Source organism: Nothobranchius furzeri, chromosome 5 (genome assembly GCF_043380555.1).
Source record: "Nothobranchius furzeri strain GRZ-AD chromosome 5, NfurGRZ-RIMD1, whole genome shotgun sequence".
In the NCBI taxonomy this organism is placed as follows: domain Eukaryota; kingdom Metazoa; phylum Chordata; class Actinopteri; order Cyprinodontiformes; family Nothobranchiidae; genus Nothobranchius; species Nothobranchius furzeri.
The window spans coordinates 4028125-4045797 of record NC_091745.1 but is presented as its reverse complement, the minus strand read 5'-3'; the positions used below and the strand labels follow the sequence as shown (position 1 = coordinate 4045797).

Sequence of the window (17673 nt, the reverse complement as noted above, 5' to 3'; positions counted from 1 at the left end):
CCTTCTCTCTGATTTAGAGAAATCCATCATGAAGATTCATACAGGGTGTGGTTACGATAGCATGAACCTGCATACAAAACACAAAGCTGCATGAAAAGCTGAGTCATCTTTTTGGCGAGGGAGGCAAAGCATGCATATGGATCTCAATAATCAGCCACAGAGAGGAAAGAACTTTAGTTTTCCTTCTGGCAAAGGAAGAAACAGTACATTTCCAGACAAAATAAAAAAATTGGGTCTACGTTTTTTGTTTGGTTGGTTGATTGATTTAGTTAGTTCGTTAGTCATTAAACTAATTAATTATTTATAATTGTCAACTCTGATATCAAAAGCCGTAACCTCACAAAGCTACATTTGCATTTTTATGAAGTGGATATCTCCATAGCTTTTGAAGTTGTGATAGACGTTGTTAGAAGTTTCAAGCAAGCTAAACACTTGTTTAAACCAGAACACAGTAGTAGGCTATCATACCATTTAAATAATCTGGTAAACAACGCCTAACGTTTTTTTTATACTGTGTTTTGCTCTAAACCACTTACGCTATATTTCAGTTTTATAAGTGGGTTTCAAGTCAAAGGTGTTGAACAGTTTTGAATTGTAAGACAGGAGCGAATGTCTAAAAATGGACCGAATAACTTTAATGTGCCTTACTAGATATAAATCTCTTTGTTTATTATGTAGTGTCCATTTTTTAAAAGTCTGTTTTGAATTTCTTTGACTGAGTTCCACTAAACCCCACCCCCCTGCGCTTTGTCCAATCAGAGCGGACGAAACGGGCTCGAGGCAGAGAGCAGCGCGAGCAGGCGGTAGGGGGAGGGTCACGTGTGTACACACTGCAGGGCTCAGCAGCAGCGCTCCAGCAGTAGTAGTAAAGTCTGTAACGGTCGGCCCCCTTTCACACCGAGCCTCGTACGAAAAGTTGATAGGTGACGCGGGTCTTAACGGAAATCCGACTAAACGGTTTGTGTTCGCTCACCTTGTCGCTTTCACGCTTCATGGGTTTGGAGACAACCGGAAGAGATTTATCCGCGTCTATTTCCAAATGAAGCAATTGAGAAATGTCAGTGGAAATGCTACATCCAAATCCAATGCCCCCGTAGGTTTGTCGCCGATCCAAACCTATACGTTTGTGGTGAGTTTTGTGTCGTTTTTATCATCTTATTGTGCTAACTGAGACGCTAGCCTCTCTGCTTTATCTCCTAAATGTAAGTAAAGGTGAACTAGCCCCACTGAGGATGTTTACATGAGAGGAAAAAGTGGCTTTATTTGGCTAAAGTAGTAGAGTAAAAGGTGACATCCGTCTGCTCCATTTATTTACATAGTCAAATATGGTGGCATATGTAAAAGAAGCGGCGAATTGTCGTTGTCTTTGAAGCTTTGTTCTGCAAAAGCTCCGACCTTGTTTGAAAACAACACCTGGAGATGTTTCTCACGGGATCCGCTTTCTCAAGTGCAAGGTTGAAGCAGTTTGTGAATCGCCTCAGTTCAAATTCTCACCCTTAACCCACACAAAGTTCCGTTTTAATACCGATTCTCCTCAACTCGCATGTTTAAATGGCACATCTTCGTTGAACATAGAATCTGTTTAGTTTACCAGAGTGGAGTGGGCTGCAAGATAAAGTCAGCTTTTACAAAATGATAGGGAAATTAAACATTTCATTACATCTCAGACTACTACTAGGATGTAAAGTCAATTTTATTCTCACGTGTGGATATCTGTCATCTGATAGCAGATCTTTGTGAAAGCGTTTGAATTTTCAGGTGTATTTCTAGGAAACCTGATGGCAACACTGTTCTAGTTTTTGCATTTGACATATTAATGTTCAACAAATGATGTTTTTTATGGATAGATCATTGCACTTGCCCTCAGCCCTATCCATGTGACCACAGTGGGCATTTGGGCATGCTAGGGGCCTAGCTTAGAGGCAGTAAGCCTACTTTGTGCTGACCATTGAACTCTGACTTTGTTGATGCCCGTCACAGTCAAAAGTGTTGCCAGAAAGAACCAGAGGAAGCTAACTGACCTGTTTTTGACTGCAGTCTATTGTGGTTTTTGTTCAAATATAATGTGTTGCTCAACATTTGCTGGAGTCAGATCAGACACGATCTATGTTCCACCTCTGACGTGGTCAAATACCATGTGTGAAACTGAGTCCAGTTTCCTTATCTTGTATTTGGTTACCACTCATCTGCATAAGTGAGTAGGAAATCACGTGACATCTCTCTGTGCTTTCTGAGAAGGGCTTGTGGGTTCCTGTTCGGATACATGAGCAGTGCGGGGCTGAGTTCCTCCAACTGCTCCCATCAGCCTGTGAGATCTGGCTTCAAAAAAGCGCCGTGATGTCAGGCACGCAAGCGTCACTGTTGGGAGATCATGTTTGGTGGGGCTAGAGCATGCTGAAGCAGGGCCTCACCCTCTGGGAATATTTAGCTTAACCAATTTTGACGTGGAATCATTCAGAGTTCAGACGAGGCTTAACCAAGTCCACAGCTGCACTGTAAAGTCATGTCTGAGGAGACGCACGCTTTTTAGTTAGAGCTTCAGAAGCTTTGGCTTGGTTTGTTCCTTCAGTTGAGCTTCGATCTCATTAGGGATTCTGAAAACACCCAACTACATCATGGCTAAGTAAACAATGAAAAGTGATGTGCGTACTATACTGTTATATACATTTTCCATTCAAATGGTAATTTGGGGACATTTGCACTAACAACTTTTCCGAAGAAGTACCTGATAACATTAGTTGCGGTTTGTGATTGTTTTTCTCTAATTTGACCTTTGACACTTTGTCAGTGCTAGCATCATCACCTCCTGTTCTGACAGATTCAAAAGTGAACAGAGAGTTCTCATGGCTGCGGATTAAAGCAGACCCAGTTCATACAGTGTGAACTTGCGTTTCACTTGTTTTTCTCACAGCTGAGTGGTGCAAAATGCCCTCATTATCAGGAGCTGCTGGCAAAATGTGCAGAGCTGAAATTCTCTGCAGTGCAGCTCATACAGCTCATCAAGAGCAACAACACATTTTAGCAGCATCAATTTAGAACATAATTTAGTATTTAATCACTACTTTTCTTGCTATTACCATAAATGCAGGGGTTCTCTATAATATGTAGCTCATTTGTGACAGATAGTGGCATTATTAGAATTCACATGAGAGTCGTCTGTTTATTCAATTATGAATTTTTATGCAAAGTTTTTGTTCAATTGAATCAAATTAACTAAAATTCTTGGATATCAGTATAGCTTACACATGATTGGTGGTTTCTTGAACAGGTCACTGTAGCCGACCAATCAGAAGAGACCAGGCTTTTCCAGACAGGACGGTCTCCATCATGTATTATTTCTATTTTTATTTATTTATTTGCCTAAAAGAGACAGAAAAAATAACATTAACCAATAGAACTAAGTTTTTTTGGGGATGATGGTACAGATTCAGTATTTTGACATGTTCTGTGGTGTAGACAACTGTTTAAAACAGTCTGGATTAGTATTTTCTTTTATTATTATTATTATTATTAGTTTATGATCTATATTATTTTCTCTCTGTGTGGTAAGGCTTGTGTTTAAAATCTCAGGCAATAAATAGTTGAATAAAGACTACAAAGTTAATTTTTTTAAAGAGCAAGTCACCCCCTACCAGAGTATTACTCCACTCCCACTTCCTGCAACAAATTCACGTCAAATGTAACAAATGTTGTTGCCTAGCAGACCGAGAGGGCGGAGCTGCTAACAAACACACACACACACACACACACACACACACACACACACACACACACACAGGCCTACAACGACATTGTGACATCATATGGTATCAGCTAACGTTCTAGGGTACCTCATAGCCAATAGCGATGGCAGATTTAAATTCAAATGCAGTGCAGAGTTTTTACCTGACAACGGCACAACACTGACAGTTTTAGGCAGAAAATGTAAATTTTAACTAAAATGCACTAAAGTGCTAAACTATTGACTACACATGTCTGCAGCACGATTAGACACACATTTACTGTATATAGTTTATCAGAAGAAGAAGAAGAAATGGATTTGGGGGTGACTTGCTCTTTAAAGCATGTATTAACTCACATCTACCCACCCTTTGATGAAAACACAAAATGTGTGGTGCAAATCTACTGAATTGTGCAAAAGTCCTGAGTCATCCCTCATTTCTTTAGTTTTGCTTTTATGATCCAGACTTTCTTATTTATTATAAGCTCTTTCAAAACTTTTCTGTGGACTTTTACTGCTTTATAACTTATTTGTGTTGACTTTGTGTACCACAACATTTTCATGAGAAAGTAGCTTCAGACTACAGCATTTGGAGTCTTATTTCTAGATATTTAGACATCTAGCCTCTGGTTGGCTAACAGCAACACGACTACAACTGACTCCATGTGCTCTGCAACGTTTATGTTTTATCTCCACAAATAACTCAAGCCTGAAGGAGTTCTGCTATGTGGTGGAGTTGCTAATGCTTACTAGCCAAGGCATGCGCTACTGTTTCCCGGACGTTAAACCAACAACAGCCTTGAGTCAAGATGGATAAGGTCTTTTGACAAATACACAAATTGATCTTTTTGAAAGATGATATCAGAGGATTTTAGCATATGATTAACTAGGGCTGGGCGAAATATCAATATTTTTAAAATATCGATATAATTTTTAAACAAGATACAAGAAGACTTTATATCTTTATATCGATATAACTGGTCAAACTGCTATGCTAGAGATTAGCCGCTATGCTAGCGACATGTTGCTCCGTCTCTAAGCAGTTATTACATGCATTCTCACAAGTTTGCTCAATCTGAGAGCCTCTGGGTAAATGTGTTGCTCTAAATTTTGCATTTGGCATCCTGTTTTTTAATTATTTGGGCACGTTGAATGCCAACGGAGTTCTGTTTTTCCATCCTACTTGTGCAGAACCGGAGAGACGAGTCAAATCCCTCCCTCCCCTGTGTAATTGGGAAACATCTACGGATAGCCGGAGTCGCCAAATGACCTCAAAAGTATTGTGTGGGTGTAATGATAATAGAGGGTAAATTGGGTTAAGTAAATAGCTTGAAAAGCTATTTATATTGTTACCACTACTTGTGACCAATAAGTGGTGATACTCTATTTAACGAGAATGCCTCCTGCATGGTCTTATTGGTTTAGTCAGAAGATTCTATGATTCTTTTATTCATTACGGGATCGAACACACTTCGCTTTGATTCAAGAAACAGTCAGGTTTATAAACAAAGTAAGAATTTATTTACAAACACTTAAGACTTGACACATTGTTTAAACTATTATTTACTGTGAGTGGATGTGAACTAAAGGATAGTCTGGAACCTGTGTGTGAATATAATGTATTCAGAATCTCCGTGCTCAGAGCTGAGTTCTGGATATAAAATAATTTGGTTTGCATTAAGCTATAAGTTGTTATTATCAAAACCACATGCAGACGCTTTCTCACTGTGCTCTGCCTCACCCGTTTGGTGACCCCGTTTGGATCTGAGATGTCCTGGAGCTGACTACCCCACTGCACCTGGTTCGTAGAGAAACCTCGATGCGACCAAATCAGTCCTCAGATGTCTCCGGGTCACAACGATAGATGAAACCGAGCGTCTTAAAAATAACTCTGAAGGGGTTTTGAGTCAGCTTTGTTCTGCAGGAAAACTATCTTCTTGTTCTCAGCTTCGCAGGTGCGAAAAAGGTTTAAGGTTTTGACAATGTGTCAAAATCCTTGGTTAACTCATTCACTGCCAGCCGTTTCCTGATCACTAACGGCCTTCGCTGCCAGCGTTTCTCACCGTTTTACAGTTTTTTTTAAGAGTCACAGAACGTTGCGCGCTAGCATGATGTCGATGCCAAAACAACCAAAACAAAGAGGAGACTCGCCTCTTACATCAGGAAGAAGCCGCGTGTTTCGAGCGTTATCCGTTCTTTCATAATCCGTTGTCGAAATGTGATCGGCAGATACTTTTCCGGTTCGCGCCTCACTTGTTTTACAGGAACGGCCCAAAACGATCTCCAAACACATGGATGTGTTGCTTCCTGATCATGTGATCTGTGACGTATGCGGATGAAGATCGGCTTCAGGGCTGAGATGTTTGTTCTCTCAGCGCGGGGGCTCGTTCCGATGCTCAAACAGTTAAAAAATGCAAATGACAACTTTAGACGTCATTGGCAGTGAACGGTTGGATCTAAAATGACGACTTTAGTCGTCAATGGCAGTGAATGAGTTAAAGAGGTCTGCTAAAGATTGCCGGTCTAAAGCTTGCTCTCGAACTCTCGAACAGTTGAGCTGTTCGAACTGTTTTGTCTGAAGTTGAACTCAGGGAAAAACCAGAGTAAAACTAGTTTTAATGGATTGATGTTATCTTGAATAGCCAACCAGAAGTTGGCACGTTGAGGATGTTACCAAGCATCGCAGAACACACCCTCTGTGATGGAGACTCCGAATCTAGGCAAAAGATTACTTATGTGTCATGCATTAACTTAACTTTACTCTGAGTGCAAATGTTATGACCTCGTCAAGTAAACATACTAATCATATAACAAATGTTCATTCAATGATTATTTTTAATTATAGAATCTTCTTTTCTTCTTCCATCCGGGAATAACAGAGTTTATTTAAGAGAGATCCTCTGTGATGGACCTTGGAGGAGAAAATTGTTATTGTTTATCATTTATTATCTCTGCAGTGCAGCTGGTGTGAGGAAGCAGGCTCTGATTAAAGGCACTACATGCAGACTTTGAGTCTCCAGTTAGGGGAAAGTATACGTAGGATGTTTGATAGCCAGGGTAAGTTGACCTGGCTGTGCATTTGACCTGTGGGATCTCAAAATCAGGCCATTTCATGACGTTACATGGGTTTGAATAGTAAACTATAGGGGTTTATTTTGAAGGCTAGCTCAACAGGTGAGAAATGTTGTTCCGGTTCCGTTTTTTTCTGCTCTGGCTTGCTATGCTAGTAAATACTTCGTTACGAGCGATTCTGTTGAAAGAGTTAAGAGTTTGTAAGGTGTGGGTTACTTCGACGACATAAGCCCGAAAATAACACTAATAAAAGTGCAACCAGAGACTCTGAGTCATTACAGCTTAATCGCTGATATGAGCCAACACTGTTACACTCCAGCCATGTTTGCCCTGATAACTAATAACTCCACGGTGCATGACCCATGTGATCTTCAGTAGATTCAATTACATCATCATAAATTTAGGATAACATGATAGATTTTTTTTCTCTGGAAAAGAAATAAACGGTATGGCCACCTCTAGATGAAATTTATATAATTTTACATTAATTATAAATATATAATTTAAAAGTGCCTGTGGGACATTTGATACATCTCTAGCTCTCAACTGTGTGTGTGTGTGTGTGTGTGTGTGTGTGTGTGTGTGTGTGTGTGTGTGTGTGTGTGTGTGTGTGTGTGTGTGTGTGTGTGTGTGTGTGTGTGTGTGTGTGTGTGTGTGTGTGTGTGTGTGTGTGTGTGTTAACAGAAACCGTTACCAGTGTTTCTAAAGCTCTGGTAGAGAATAGGCACTAAAGTTAAAGTTAGACAAGAATAAAAACATTTTTATGCATTTAATCTACTGATTTATGTATATAATTTCTCAAGACAGCTTGAAGTGAGTTAACTTGTAAATATTTTACAGGAGGAAAAATATTGAGATATATATATATCGTATATTCAGCTAAAAGATATCGAGATACAAGTTTTGGTCCATATCGCCCAGCCCTAGGATTAACTGAAGAGTGATGTTCTCAGGTCTGGTTTTTCACGAATGTGTCTCTTTTCTTAGAAAGGACTTTCAGAAAATGTTCATCTGCTACAAACAGGCTTTTAGACTCCTGCTTTTTCCTTCTTCTCTTCCACTTCCTGTGTTTTCATGACAGACTGTCCTATATGCTCTTATATTTTTGGTGTAAGAACTGGGCAGAACATGAGGGGAAATGCAGCTGAAATCCAAAGAAATATTTGGGAAGACTTTAAAAAAGGATCCAATCAAGCCAGGCTTCTAAGAAGAGTTTAGGAAGTAAAACTTTTTACCAGTACTTGTCTATGTATCCTTGTGTATGTAGATCTGCTCTTTTTGGCTTTTTTATTTGTTTTATTTTTTATGCAGCTTCACTTTTTCCTCTCTTCTGAATGAAACCGTGACATCACAATCACATGGTCTAAATGTACACAGTGTTCTTTCAGTGTGCTGTGTGAAATCATAACGTCTGAGACGAGCACATTTTAGTCCGACTCAGAACTGAGAGGTTTCTGTAGGACTTGCATCTTTTTAGTAGAATCAGCCAGCAGCAGTTGGACTCTAGCGCGTGAGCCCATGTGCTAATGAAAGAGGGGCACAAGCGTCTGTATACAGCAGGTGCTAATGAATGGGGACAGCCAGCCGCACTGCAGCAAGCTGCCCTCTTTAATAATCACTAACTTCCCCTCAAGTCATTTTCCCCTCAAGTAATGGAGGGGTTTTAAAGGGTAAACAACCTGCAGTTAGTGCTACACGTTAAAAAAACAGCACTAAACCAACGCAGGGTGACCATAGCTGAATGTGTGCTTGTGTGTGTGTGTGTGTGTGAGCCACCAGGCTGCTGGTTGAAGCGAGTTATTGTTCACTGGAGTCCTTTCTGAGTTGATGTTTCTGTTTTGGGGAAACGTAACATCGCTCTGATCCAGCTCTAGTTTACCTCTGAGCTCCAGCCTCTTTGGTGTCACTACAGCCAAGTGGAGCTGTGTGTGTGTGGCACAGGGAGTGAGCCTTTTGTCTGAGGCTGAAGGCCAAAGCAGCCCCTCTGTAGTGTTGTTACATAAGTGTACAGAAGAATGTTTCCCTTTTGTTACTCATCGTCCCGAAAGCAAACTCCCTTCTCTGCTCTTTGTTCACAGCAGAGGTTTCCAGAGAATTCTGTGCAGATCGGTGTGTGTAGTTTATTGTAAACAATATTTCACACCCTCTGACTCATTCTTTTTATTGGCTCGTTTTTGGAGTTGAGTTGTTCATGAGGAACAAAACTGCTCAATTACACCCAAAATAAGCTCACCCAGCAGTCACTGGTGTCTTTTCTGTGCCTGCATGTTATTTCCTCTTTTCCTCGAACAGCCCTCGCTGAATAATTTACCCAGAATTACACAAAAGTATACAAGAGAGGATTTTAAAAGCATTTTTAAATGTTTGCAGTCTCGTCAGCTGTAATTCTAAGTCCTTCATTCCGCTTCTTCCCATTCTTTCAACCTTTCCCTGAACTCCAGCCTACAACTTGTTCTCTACTGACCTTTTGACACAACCTGCCTCACATTTCACTCTATAAATCCACCCATCACCACATTCCCAGCCCAGTCCTCTTGGCAGCAACCTGAACGGAAGAGAAGGGGCGTGTGGTCACCTCACAGCAGCAGCTCAAGTGTTTCACCTTCTCTCAGGCCTTGACCATACTAAGAGCCTGCATAAGCTTGTGATGTGTGAGTGTGGTGCCGAGAGATGGTGAAAAAAATAAGCCAAGATGTCCCACAAATGCATTTCTGTATTCTTCCAGCAGAACAAGGGCTTCGTTTGCTCGGGCCACTGAGGAGGAATGGTGGGATTTGGAGGCTGAGCTCCAAACATATTGTGAGGCGTTTGTATTCAGCCAGTCAGGTGCGGTGAAGTGAAATTAACAGTGTTACCCAGGGCACAATAGCTCAGTTGCTGCTGATGTGTTTTTGTGTCAAGGCCCTTCTGCTGAAGCACCAACAGAATGGGCTGGGTCTGCTGAAATGTATCAGTAATGTGAAACTGGAGCTCAACTTCAAATCTTTCTGTTCATGTTTTATACTATCCAAACCGTATTATGCTAACTTTTGTTTGTCTGTTGCAGTGGATCTGCTGAGATAGCTTGTCAGAGCCCAGCGATGTGGATCTGCTTGATTCACAATGAGACGGACGCCAGCGTGGACTTCCAGCTCTGCCAGGACTTGGGCCTCATCCTATCAGTCGTCTCCCTCATCTACCTCCTCGTGTGCTTCCCTTTGGGGCTGTGCTACAATGTGCTGCTGGTGGTGGTGAACCTGTCCAACAAGGTGTCCATGACCATGCCAGACGTCTACTTTGTCAACATGGCCATTGCGGGCCTTGTGCTGAATCTGGTGGTGCCGATGGAGCTCCTAGATGCCACGTTCACACGCTGGAACGCATGGGAATACAACGACGAGGTCCACATCACCCTCCTCATCCTTTTCAACATCTCCTCTCTGGTCATCATGTATTCCACCACGCTGCTGAGTCTGGACTACTACATAGAGCGGGCGCTGCCTCGCACATACATGTCCAGCGTGTACAACACAAAACACGTGTGTGGGTTCATTTGGGGCGGCGCGGTGCTGACCAGCTTCTCTTCACTGCTCTTTTATGTGTGCAACCACATCTCCACCAAGATGGTGGAGTGCTCCAAAATGCAGAACAAGGAGGCTGCAGATGCCATCATGATGTTCATTGGTTACGCAGTTCCAGCGGTGGCGGTGCTTTACGCCTTTGTGCTGATTTTACGCATCAGGAAGGAGTCTACACCTCTGGATCAGGATTCGGCTCGCTTGGATCCGTCCATACACCGGCTGCTGCTGGCCTCGGTGTGTGTGCAGTTCGTCCTGTGGACCCCGTACTACATGACCCTTTTGGTGCACACCATCTCTGGCACACCGGGTTATATTAGCATTGCTCATAACATCCCTACGTATAATTTCCTGAAGTGTGTGTCTAAGCTGCTGGCCTTCTCCAGCAGCTTTGCAATGCCTCTCATGTACAGACAGATGAACAAAAACTTCTCCAGCAAGCTCCAGCGGCTGCTCAGAAGGCTGCACTGCAGGGACCGCTCCTGCCCTCATGAACGCTCAACAGTGCAGCAAGTGGTGACGTGAAGTCAGCTGCCCCTCCACCCCTTGGCCCAGCAGCACTTACTTCCCCTCCCAGCCACCCCACCCGCTCAGAGCCAGTGTCAGACCGAGCTTCCTCACCGCTGTGGACCGTGTGAGGAGCGACACGGCTGAGTGGAATTTCCTGTCCCTTTCCAGAACTCTGTCTGATCCATCCTTTCTTTTCCACAGCAACAGGACAAACCAAGAAAAAAAAAAAACACAAAGTGCTGCTTTTTTGTCACCGAGTGAAGCTCGTCACCAGGACACTCGGGTTTCTGATTCAGGGCTGCTAAAGTTAGTACAATCATCCAATCGGAGTTCGGCGTTCTCTGAGGGCTTCACTTTCCAACAGTGCAACGGTTTCTCCAGCTAGTCTTCTGGATGTGGGTTTGTTGTATGGGCTGCCTGCAGTTCACCGTTAAGTGTCAAGATGCTGTGATTTAATGTGAAAGCGGGAGCTTCCTCTAACAACCAATACGCTCTAAACCTCTGCTAAAGGTAACCCAAGTCACTTTAGCTCTAAACAAAACCTCTGCATTGATACAAACTAGGTGTGTCCTAACGCGTAACTCTGCAGGTGACTTAACACTTTTGCTGTCTTAAATGTGTTGGCATTCTTACATCAAGTGTTCAAGAAGCGTGCTAATCTGCTAGACCCTTTAAACCACAGCTAGCTTGTAGCAATGCTAGTAGAAAGTTTGTATTCAGGGTTTTAACCATAACCGGTATACCTCTTAGTCTCTACTGTAATCAGATTACCTGTTAATCTCCGGCAGTTCGGATCGGCTCGTTAACCTGAGCAGACAGCCCAACCTCGGCTAAGCCGGGACACCATGTACACCCTCTGGGTTTTAGACCTGTTCTCTGGCTCCAGCTCACCAGTTTGGTTTATTAACACAACAAATCCACGCTGCTTCGGTGCCAGACCTCTTCTAGTATTGGCAGTTCCTTATTGCACAGTGTTTGCTGCAATACAACATTCTGGTTTTTACTTGCTTTTAACCAAACATGGCCAGTTTTCCTGTGCACCATCCTGTGAGCAGATGCATCATCCAAATGGGGCATTTGCTGTAAAAACCTCTGAAGAGTTTCCACTGGCTTGCCTTTTACCGTGAACTTTAAATGACAGTGACTTGATGTATCTTTCATGATTGAGATTCGTGCTTCTCATATTTGAATCCCGTATATTTGAAAGCACCACACCTACAGTTGCTGAGTAAATCGGTTCGGACATTTAATTTTTGCAGCATGACACCATGGCGCCTGCTGTCAGGCTGTGAGAAAACTCTCAGTTTAGACTGTTTACATTTGGAGCTGCAGTTTGTGTTGGCCTGTAGAAATAACGCACCGTTTATCACTATTCCAGCTCCGTAAAATTCTTACAGTATGGTCCGAAATGGGAAACTAGTGAGCACTTGTGTGAAAATCAGAGGGCAACTTGTTCAAATGGTATTTATCAAATCCAAACGTGACCCTCAGCATGTGCTGCGCTGATACTGGAACAGTTCAGAACTCCAGAATTAGTCTTGGATCAGAACTGCACGAGGGAAACAACAATCAAGGTCACAATTTTTGCAGGAGCAATTGTTAAACTGCAAGACGCTGCTGCAAAACCACCTTTTCCTAAACCTTTCTGGAGATGACATGTTTCAGCTGAGTTTTCTAATAACACATGGAGGGTGTGACTTTTAAAACACCCAAGATCTGATCAGGTTCTTTCCACCATCACCAAAATGTCATTAGTGTGATTTGGAAGCTATCTTGCAAATCCAACTGTCAAGATCAATAATTAGCAATTAGCAAATGGACGGTGCATGATGGATGAGAAGTGGAAAATAAAGCTAGCGAACACCTCTGAAATCACGCCCAACGACAACGTCTGCTCCGGTCTGAGAGCAGTTTATTATTTCAGAGGGGTGCTTCCATCTCACACCAGAAATCACAAGCACCCACTTCACTTAGTGGTTAAAACAGACACGTGAGCTCACCCACAAAGCGTGTGTGTGTGTGTGTGTGATGTATGTTAGGTATTTGGAGAGCAAAACCTCAGCTGTTTCCTTGGGCTCTTTCAATAATAATACCCTTATTTGACTGTGTGAATAATGTAAATGTATAAATGTGTGTAAATGTTGAAAGATACCATGCTTTATCGAAATCACAGTATTATTTTCTCAGAGATATATTTAGATTCTGTAAGCACTCTTACTGTTAGCTGAGTCAAAGACTGATTAAACAATAAACTAACATGACTCGATCGTATTTTCTTCTTTGACACCCAACGGACCCTTCTGCTAGCTAACCTGGTGCTCGCAGGTCGTTTCCATCCTCTGAGATGCGGCTGCAACATCAGTGCCACTGTTGACGGAAGGGCCCTTTAACCACAGACAGGAAAATACCAGCATTCCTCACATTCTGGGACTGGTTCCGTCCTCTGTGGGCATGACCGTCCCAAACTGCTGCCATTCTCAGCGACAAAAACGTGTTGGTGACATCACAAGGTTGTAACGGGATGTGCAGGATTCAGGTGATGACGTTCCAATCGGTTACATGCGAAGTGTATGAGATTGAGATAATAGGGAAGGAGGTGAAACGGCCTGTTACTTACCATGATTCAGCTCCTCTCTCTTAGGGGCCATAACATGACTCAGTAAAAAGAAATATGTTTCTCCCCTCTTGGGACTGGAGTCTCACAAATGATAAATGTCTTGTTAGCACTTTATTTTTGAGGTGGATTGATGGTAAAGTAATGACAAATGATTTAATTTATTTTTTCTATCATTGAGTCATAAAAAAGTAACTATTACTTATTTTTGGAGTATCACAGATTTTAGTTTTAGGGCTGATGCTGAGTATGTTCTAGTAATAGTCAGCTAATAAAAGGTGAATGATGCTTGGTAACTTATTCACTTACCAAGATAAACAATGGCCAGCCTGTTTGAGCTGATCTAGCTGAATATTTAAATATTTCTGTGAATCTTAGTTTTCATGCGACTCCTTTCTAAATAAGTGTCTTATTTTTCCTCACGTTGTAAAAAACTTCTCGAGCTCTGCTGCAGAAATGAAATAGTACTGAAAAATCGCATCATTCATGTTTTTTTTAATTATTATTTCCTTTTCTCAGAGAATTCAGCCAGAACTACGGGTCAACTTTAGCCTTAAACAGCTTCAGACCACCAAAGAAGACAGAACACTCAGCTTCATGTGTTTTGTTTGGCTGTCATGCACCTTTCACACAAAACCTCAGACCCATGCTGTATTCCTCCCTCCCAACAGGAAAAATCAGACTGAAGTTAAAGGACAAGACGGAGCAGGGTATGGTTAGATTTTGGATAAAGTGGGAAAAAAGAATTCAGGAATGTATTCAGAGCAGAAAAGATAAGAGCGCACTGTAAATGAGCATGTGGATCTGAAAGTACAGATAAAGATGTTCATAGTCTAGACTGGAGCAGCAACCACCCTCCAAACATCTCTCAGTGGAGCTTCGTCTCCACACAGAACAAGCTGAAATAATCAACCGGTAAATTTGTTCTAAGTGTGTGTTCTCCGTGTTGTGAATCAAATCTGTGTTATTTTAGAAAAAGATCAAACATTCTCTGGAGATCAGAATCTGCTCAGATAATGAGCGTAATTAGCCGGTCCGTGAACTCACCATTACCTCAAACACTCCAACATCTGAGCCAGTCTCCACCAGGAAGCACCGTCATGCTATCAGATCTGTTTCTCCATACGTTCACGGATATTACTGCTGGAAGCATTTCTGATACATGAAGACAGCTTCTGTTTTAGGGAGTAAATAAACATCCAAATGATGAAGCATGTGTGTTTTTAAACAGAGACACAGAGGTCACTACATTAGGTTAACACTGGTCCTGGTCCTACGCTGAAAACCTTCCACTGGTGAATGAAACTAAATCTCTCAGAGCAGAGTGTTCATCTTTGACCCTCCACGTCTCTCCATCTCATGGGAAAACCAGTGGACCAGGGCAGATGTTGGGAAAACAGCCCGCCCTTCCTCTGTTGACAACAGCGTTTGTTCCTTTTCTGTAGAATCAAGAGCTGAAAAAAAAGATGAGGCTGACAATAAAATCCCAGCATCAGCTAAATATCAAACGCGGCCCTGGAAGCAGTGCAGCGGAGCCGGACTTGGCAGGAAGTTTGCTTCTGAGTTTGTGGTCGAGATGCTGGATAGAGCCAGAACACCAGACTGGTAAGTGGAGGCAGATGACGGTGTTCCTACCCACCCTCCTCTAGACCTCCCACTTTCTGGTGTGATTTTGGCTTTAATCCTACACCTTAAAATGAGAAACAATCCCTTATTTCACCAGATCCTCCCAAATACATCAGCCATTACTCTGAATGTTGATGGTCTCCTGAGCCAGTGACATCACAGCACACGTTCTTTGTCCAGAAGGAACTTACGCTTTATACCAGCGGGCCACCTTGTGGACACAAACCGGAAACGCAGCTGCCATGCACATTTATGATCCGGAAGTAGGATTATGGTGTGCTTTTAATATTATTTATCCTCCTTGTAGGAGACACCGAGCTATAAAACATGCAAATAATTGTTGTTGCAGTGAATGTCAGTTTTAAGAGGTTAGTGCAGACACTTCACAGCAGATCCATGCTTCATACTGTTAGATTTACCTCCAACTGAAAAAAAAAACCCAAATCTCATCAATTTTGAGCAAATAAGTGTAACGGGTTAGCATTCCTGTGACTGAAGGGTGCGTTCCTTTGTAGTAAACAGAAATGTTTTCTTTCATTTCTTTCTCTCCTGCCTCCGCGTTGACACCTTTCCACTTGAACGATTGCTACATTCCTAGCTGCTGTTCACGTAGCCTCCGACATTTTATTCTGTTCATTTTCCACCTCAGCTACTAAGACACTGAAAAACCTTATTTTTTTACAGGCTGAGTCTGGTTTCTGTTGTCCTCCTCCTGTTGTCAAAAACTCAAACTTGTTTATGTTAGCAGAGTCTCTGTTGCACCGACAGTGCATGTCTGCCCTGACTACAACATCAGCTTCTCTGAGACAGGTGCTGTCTGCACACGCACACACACACACACACACACACACACACACACACACACACCCACACACACACACACACACACACGCATGCACACACGCATCTAGACGAGTGCTACTGGAAACAGCCACCTTAGTGCCTGAGGAATGAAACAGTTACACATTCAGGTTTTTCTTGATCAGAGGAAGTGAAAACATCCTCCTGGTTGGCAGCGTGTTAACCAGCTTGAGGGCAGGGTGAGAGGGAGTGCTCACCTCTCGTATCTCTTGCAGAAAATGGCCCCTGAGGACGGTCTGACCCTGGTGACCCTCTTAGCCATTGTCACGGAGGGCTGCCGAATGGTTCTCAGTAACACTGCAGCTTCCAAACCAAGTGATGCAGCTTGTCTGAATGATTTCAGCAGACCTTCAGTAAAATGTGGTGAAAATGTGATATAAGGATGGCCATTTATAAATCTTGGGAGTTTGTTCTAACCCTCAAACCTCCAGGTGATATTTAAAGCCTGGCCTTGACTTCTCTCCCATGCTGTCCTTGACTGAAGCATTCATGGGCAGATGTGGCCTGCAGGCCAGAGGAGGCGTCACCAAAAGAACTAACAACAGCTTTTTATAACAAATCTTGAAGCAGGTGAAAACAATATTTATTCTGCTTCTTATGCTTTAGACTAAAGCCGGGCGTACACTGTGCGACTTTTTCACTTTTTTGAGCCGATTTTCCATTCGTGCGAGAATCCACGACATCGGGGCGAGTTTTGCGCCGAGCAGTCGTGTAGTGTACAGGGGGTTACGAGAGGCGATTAACACCACGTGACCAATTCAATTCAATTCAAGTTTATTTATATAGCGCCAAATCACGACAAGAGTCGTCTCAAGGCACTTCACATAATAAACATTCCAATTCACAGTTCATTAAGCCAATCAGAAATAATGTTTCCTATATAAGGAACCCAGCAAATTGCATCAAGTCACTGACTAGTGTCAGTGACTATACAGCAATCCTCATACTAAGCAAGCATGCAGCGACAGTGGAGAGGAAAACTCCCTTTTAACAGGAAGAAACCTCCAGAGAATCCTGGCTCAGTATAAGCAGCCATCCTCCACGACTCACTGGGGATGGAGAAGACAGAGCAGGCACACACACACACACACACACACACACACACACACACACACACACACACACACACACACACACACACACACACGCACGCACAGACACACACACACAAGTAATGTGTCTATAGTTATATTGTGATGTCTTAGTAAATATTGTATTTGGTGAAAGATAAACTTTATTGTATTTATCCTAGTGGATCTATAATTAAACTGATAAACTAGTAGTAGCACATCAAAAGTCAATGAAAACAAAAAGTTATTATCAGGAGAGGGAGAATGTTTTAGTGGTTAGCAGCAGTGTGCTAGACGATGGCCCCCTCCATGAGGCCACCACAGCTCAGCAGAACATCGTTGTAGCTTCTTCTGGGGAGAAAAACACTTACAGAGAAAATAAAGTTAACAGCTGAAATTGCACAAAATAGTACAGTTAAAGAGCAGACTGTAGAAGAAAGCAGTAGAGTGTGAAAAGTGGTCAGTGTGTCCTCCAGCAGTCTAAGCCTATAGCAGCATAACTACAGAGATAACTCTGGATAATCTATCCTATTTAGATGGAGGCATGTTGGAGTCAGGGCAAGGGAGAGCCGTCTTAACCGACTGTACACTCCACCTCTCTGTAATCCCCCACTTGTCCAGATTTAGGCTAACATCAGATTT

At 42.5% G+C, this 17673-nt stretch overlaps 1 protein-coding gene across 2 annotated transcripts; it reads left to right on the top strand.

Annotated features, from left to right (window-relative positions):
* Positions 1-814: 814 nt before the first annotated feature.
* Positions 815-13126, top strand: gpr146 (G protein-coupled receptor 146). Of its 2 annotated transcripts, none has more exons than XM_015948592.3 (2): positions 815-1129; positions 9840-13126. In XM_015948592.3, exon 2 carries the CDS (start codon positions 9874-9876, stop codon positions 10873-10875), a length of 1002 nt encoding a protein of 333 aa, XP_015804078.3. In that variant the 5' UTR covers positions 815-1129; positions 9840-9873; the 3' UTR covers positions 10876-13126. The 2 variants fall into 2 exon arrangements, with proteins under 2 accessions (XP_015804078.3, XP_070407802.1); XM_070551701.1 differs by lacking the exon at positions 815-1129 and adding an exon at positions 8567-9619.
* Positions 13127-17673: the final 4547 nt, after the last annotated feature.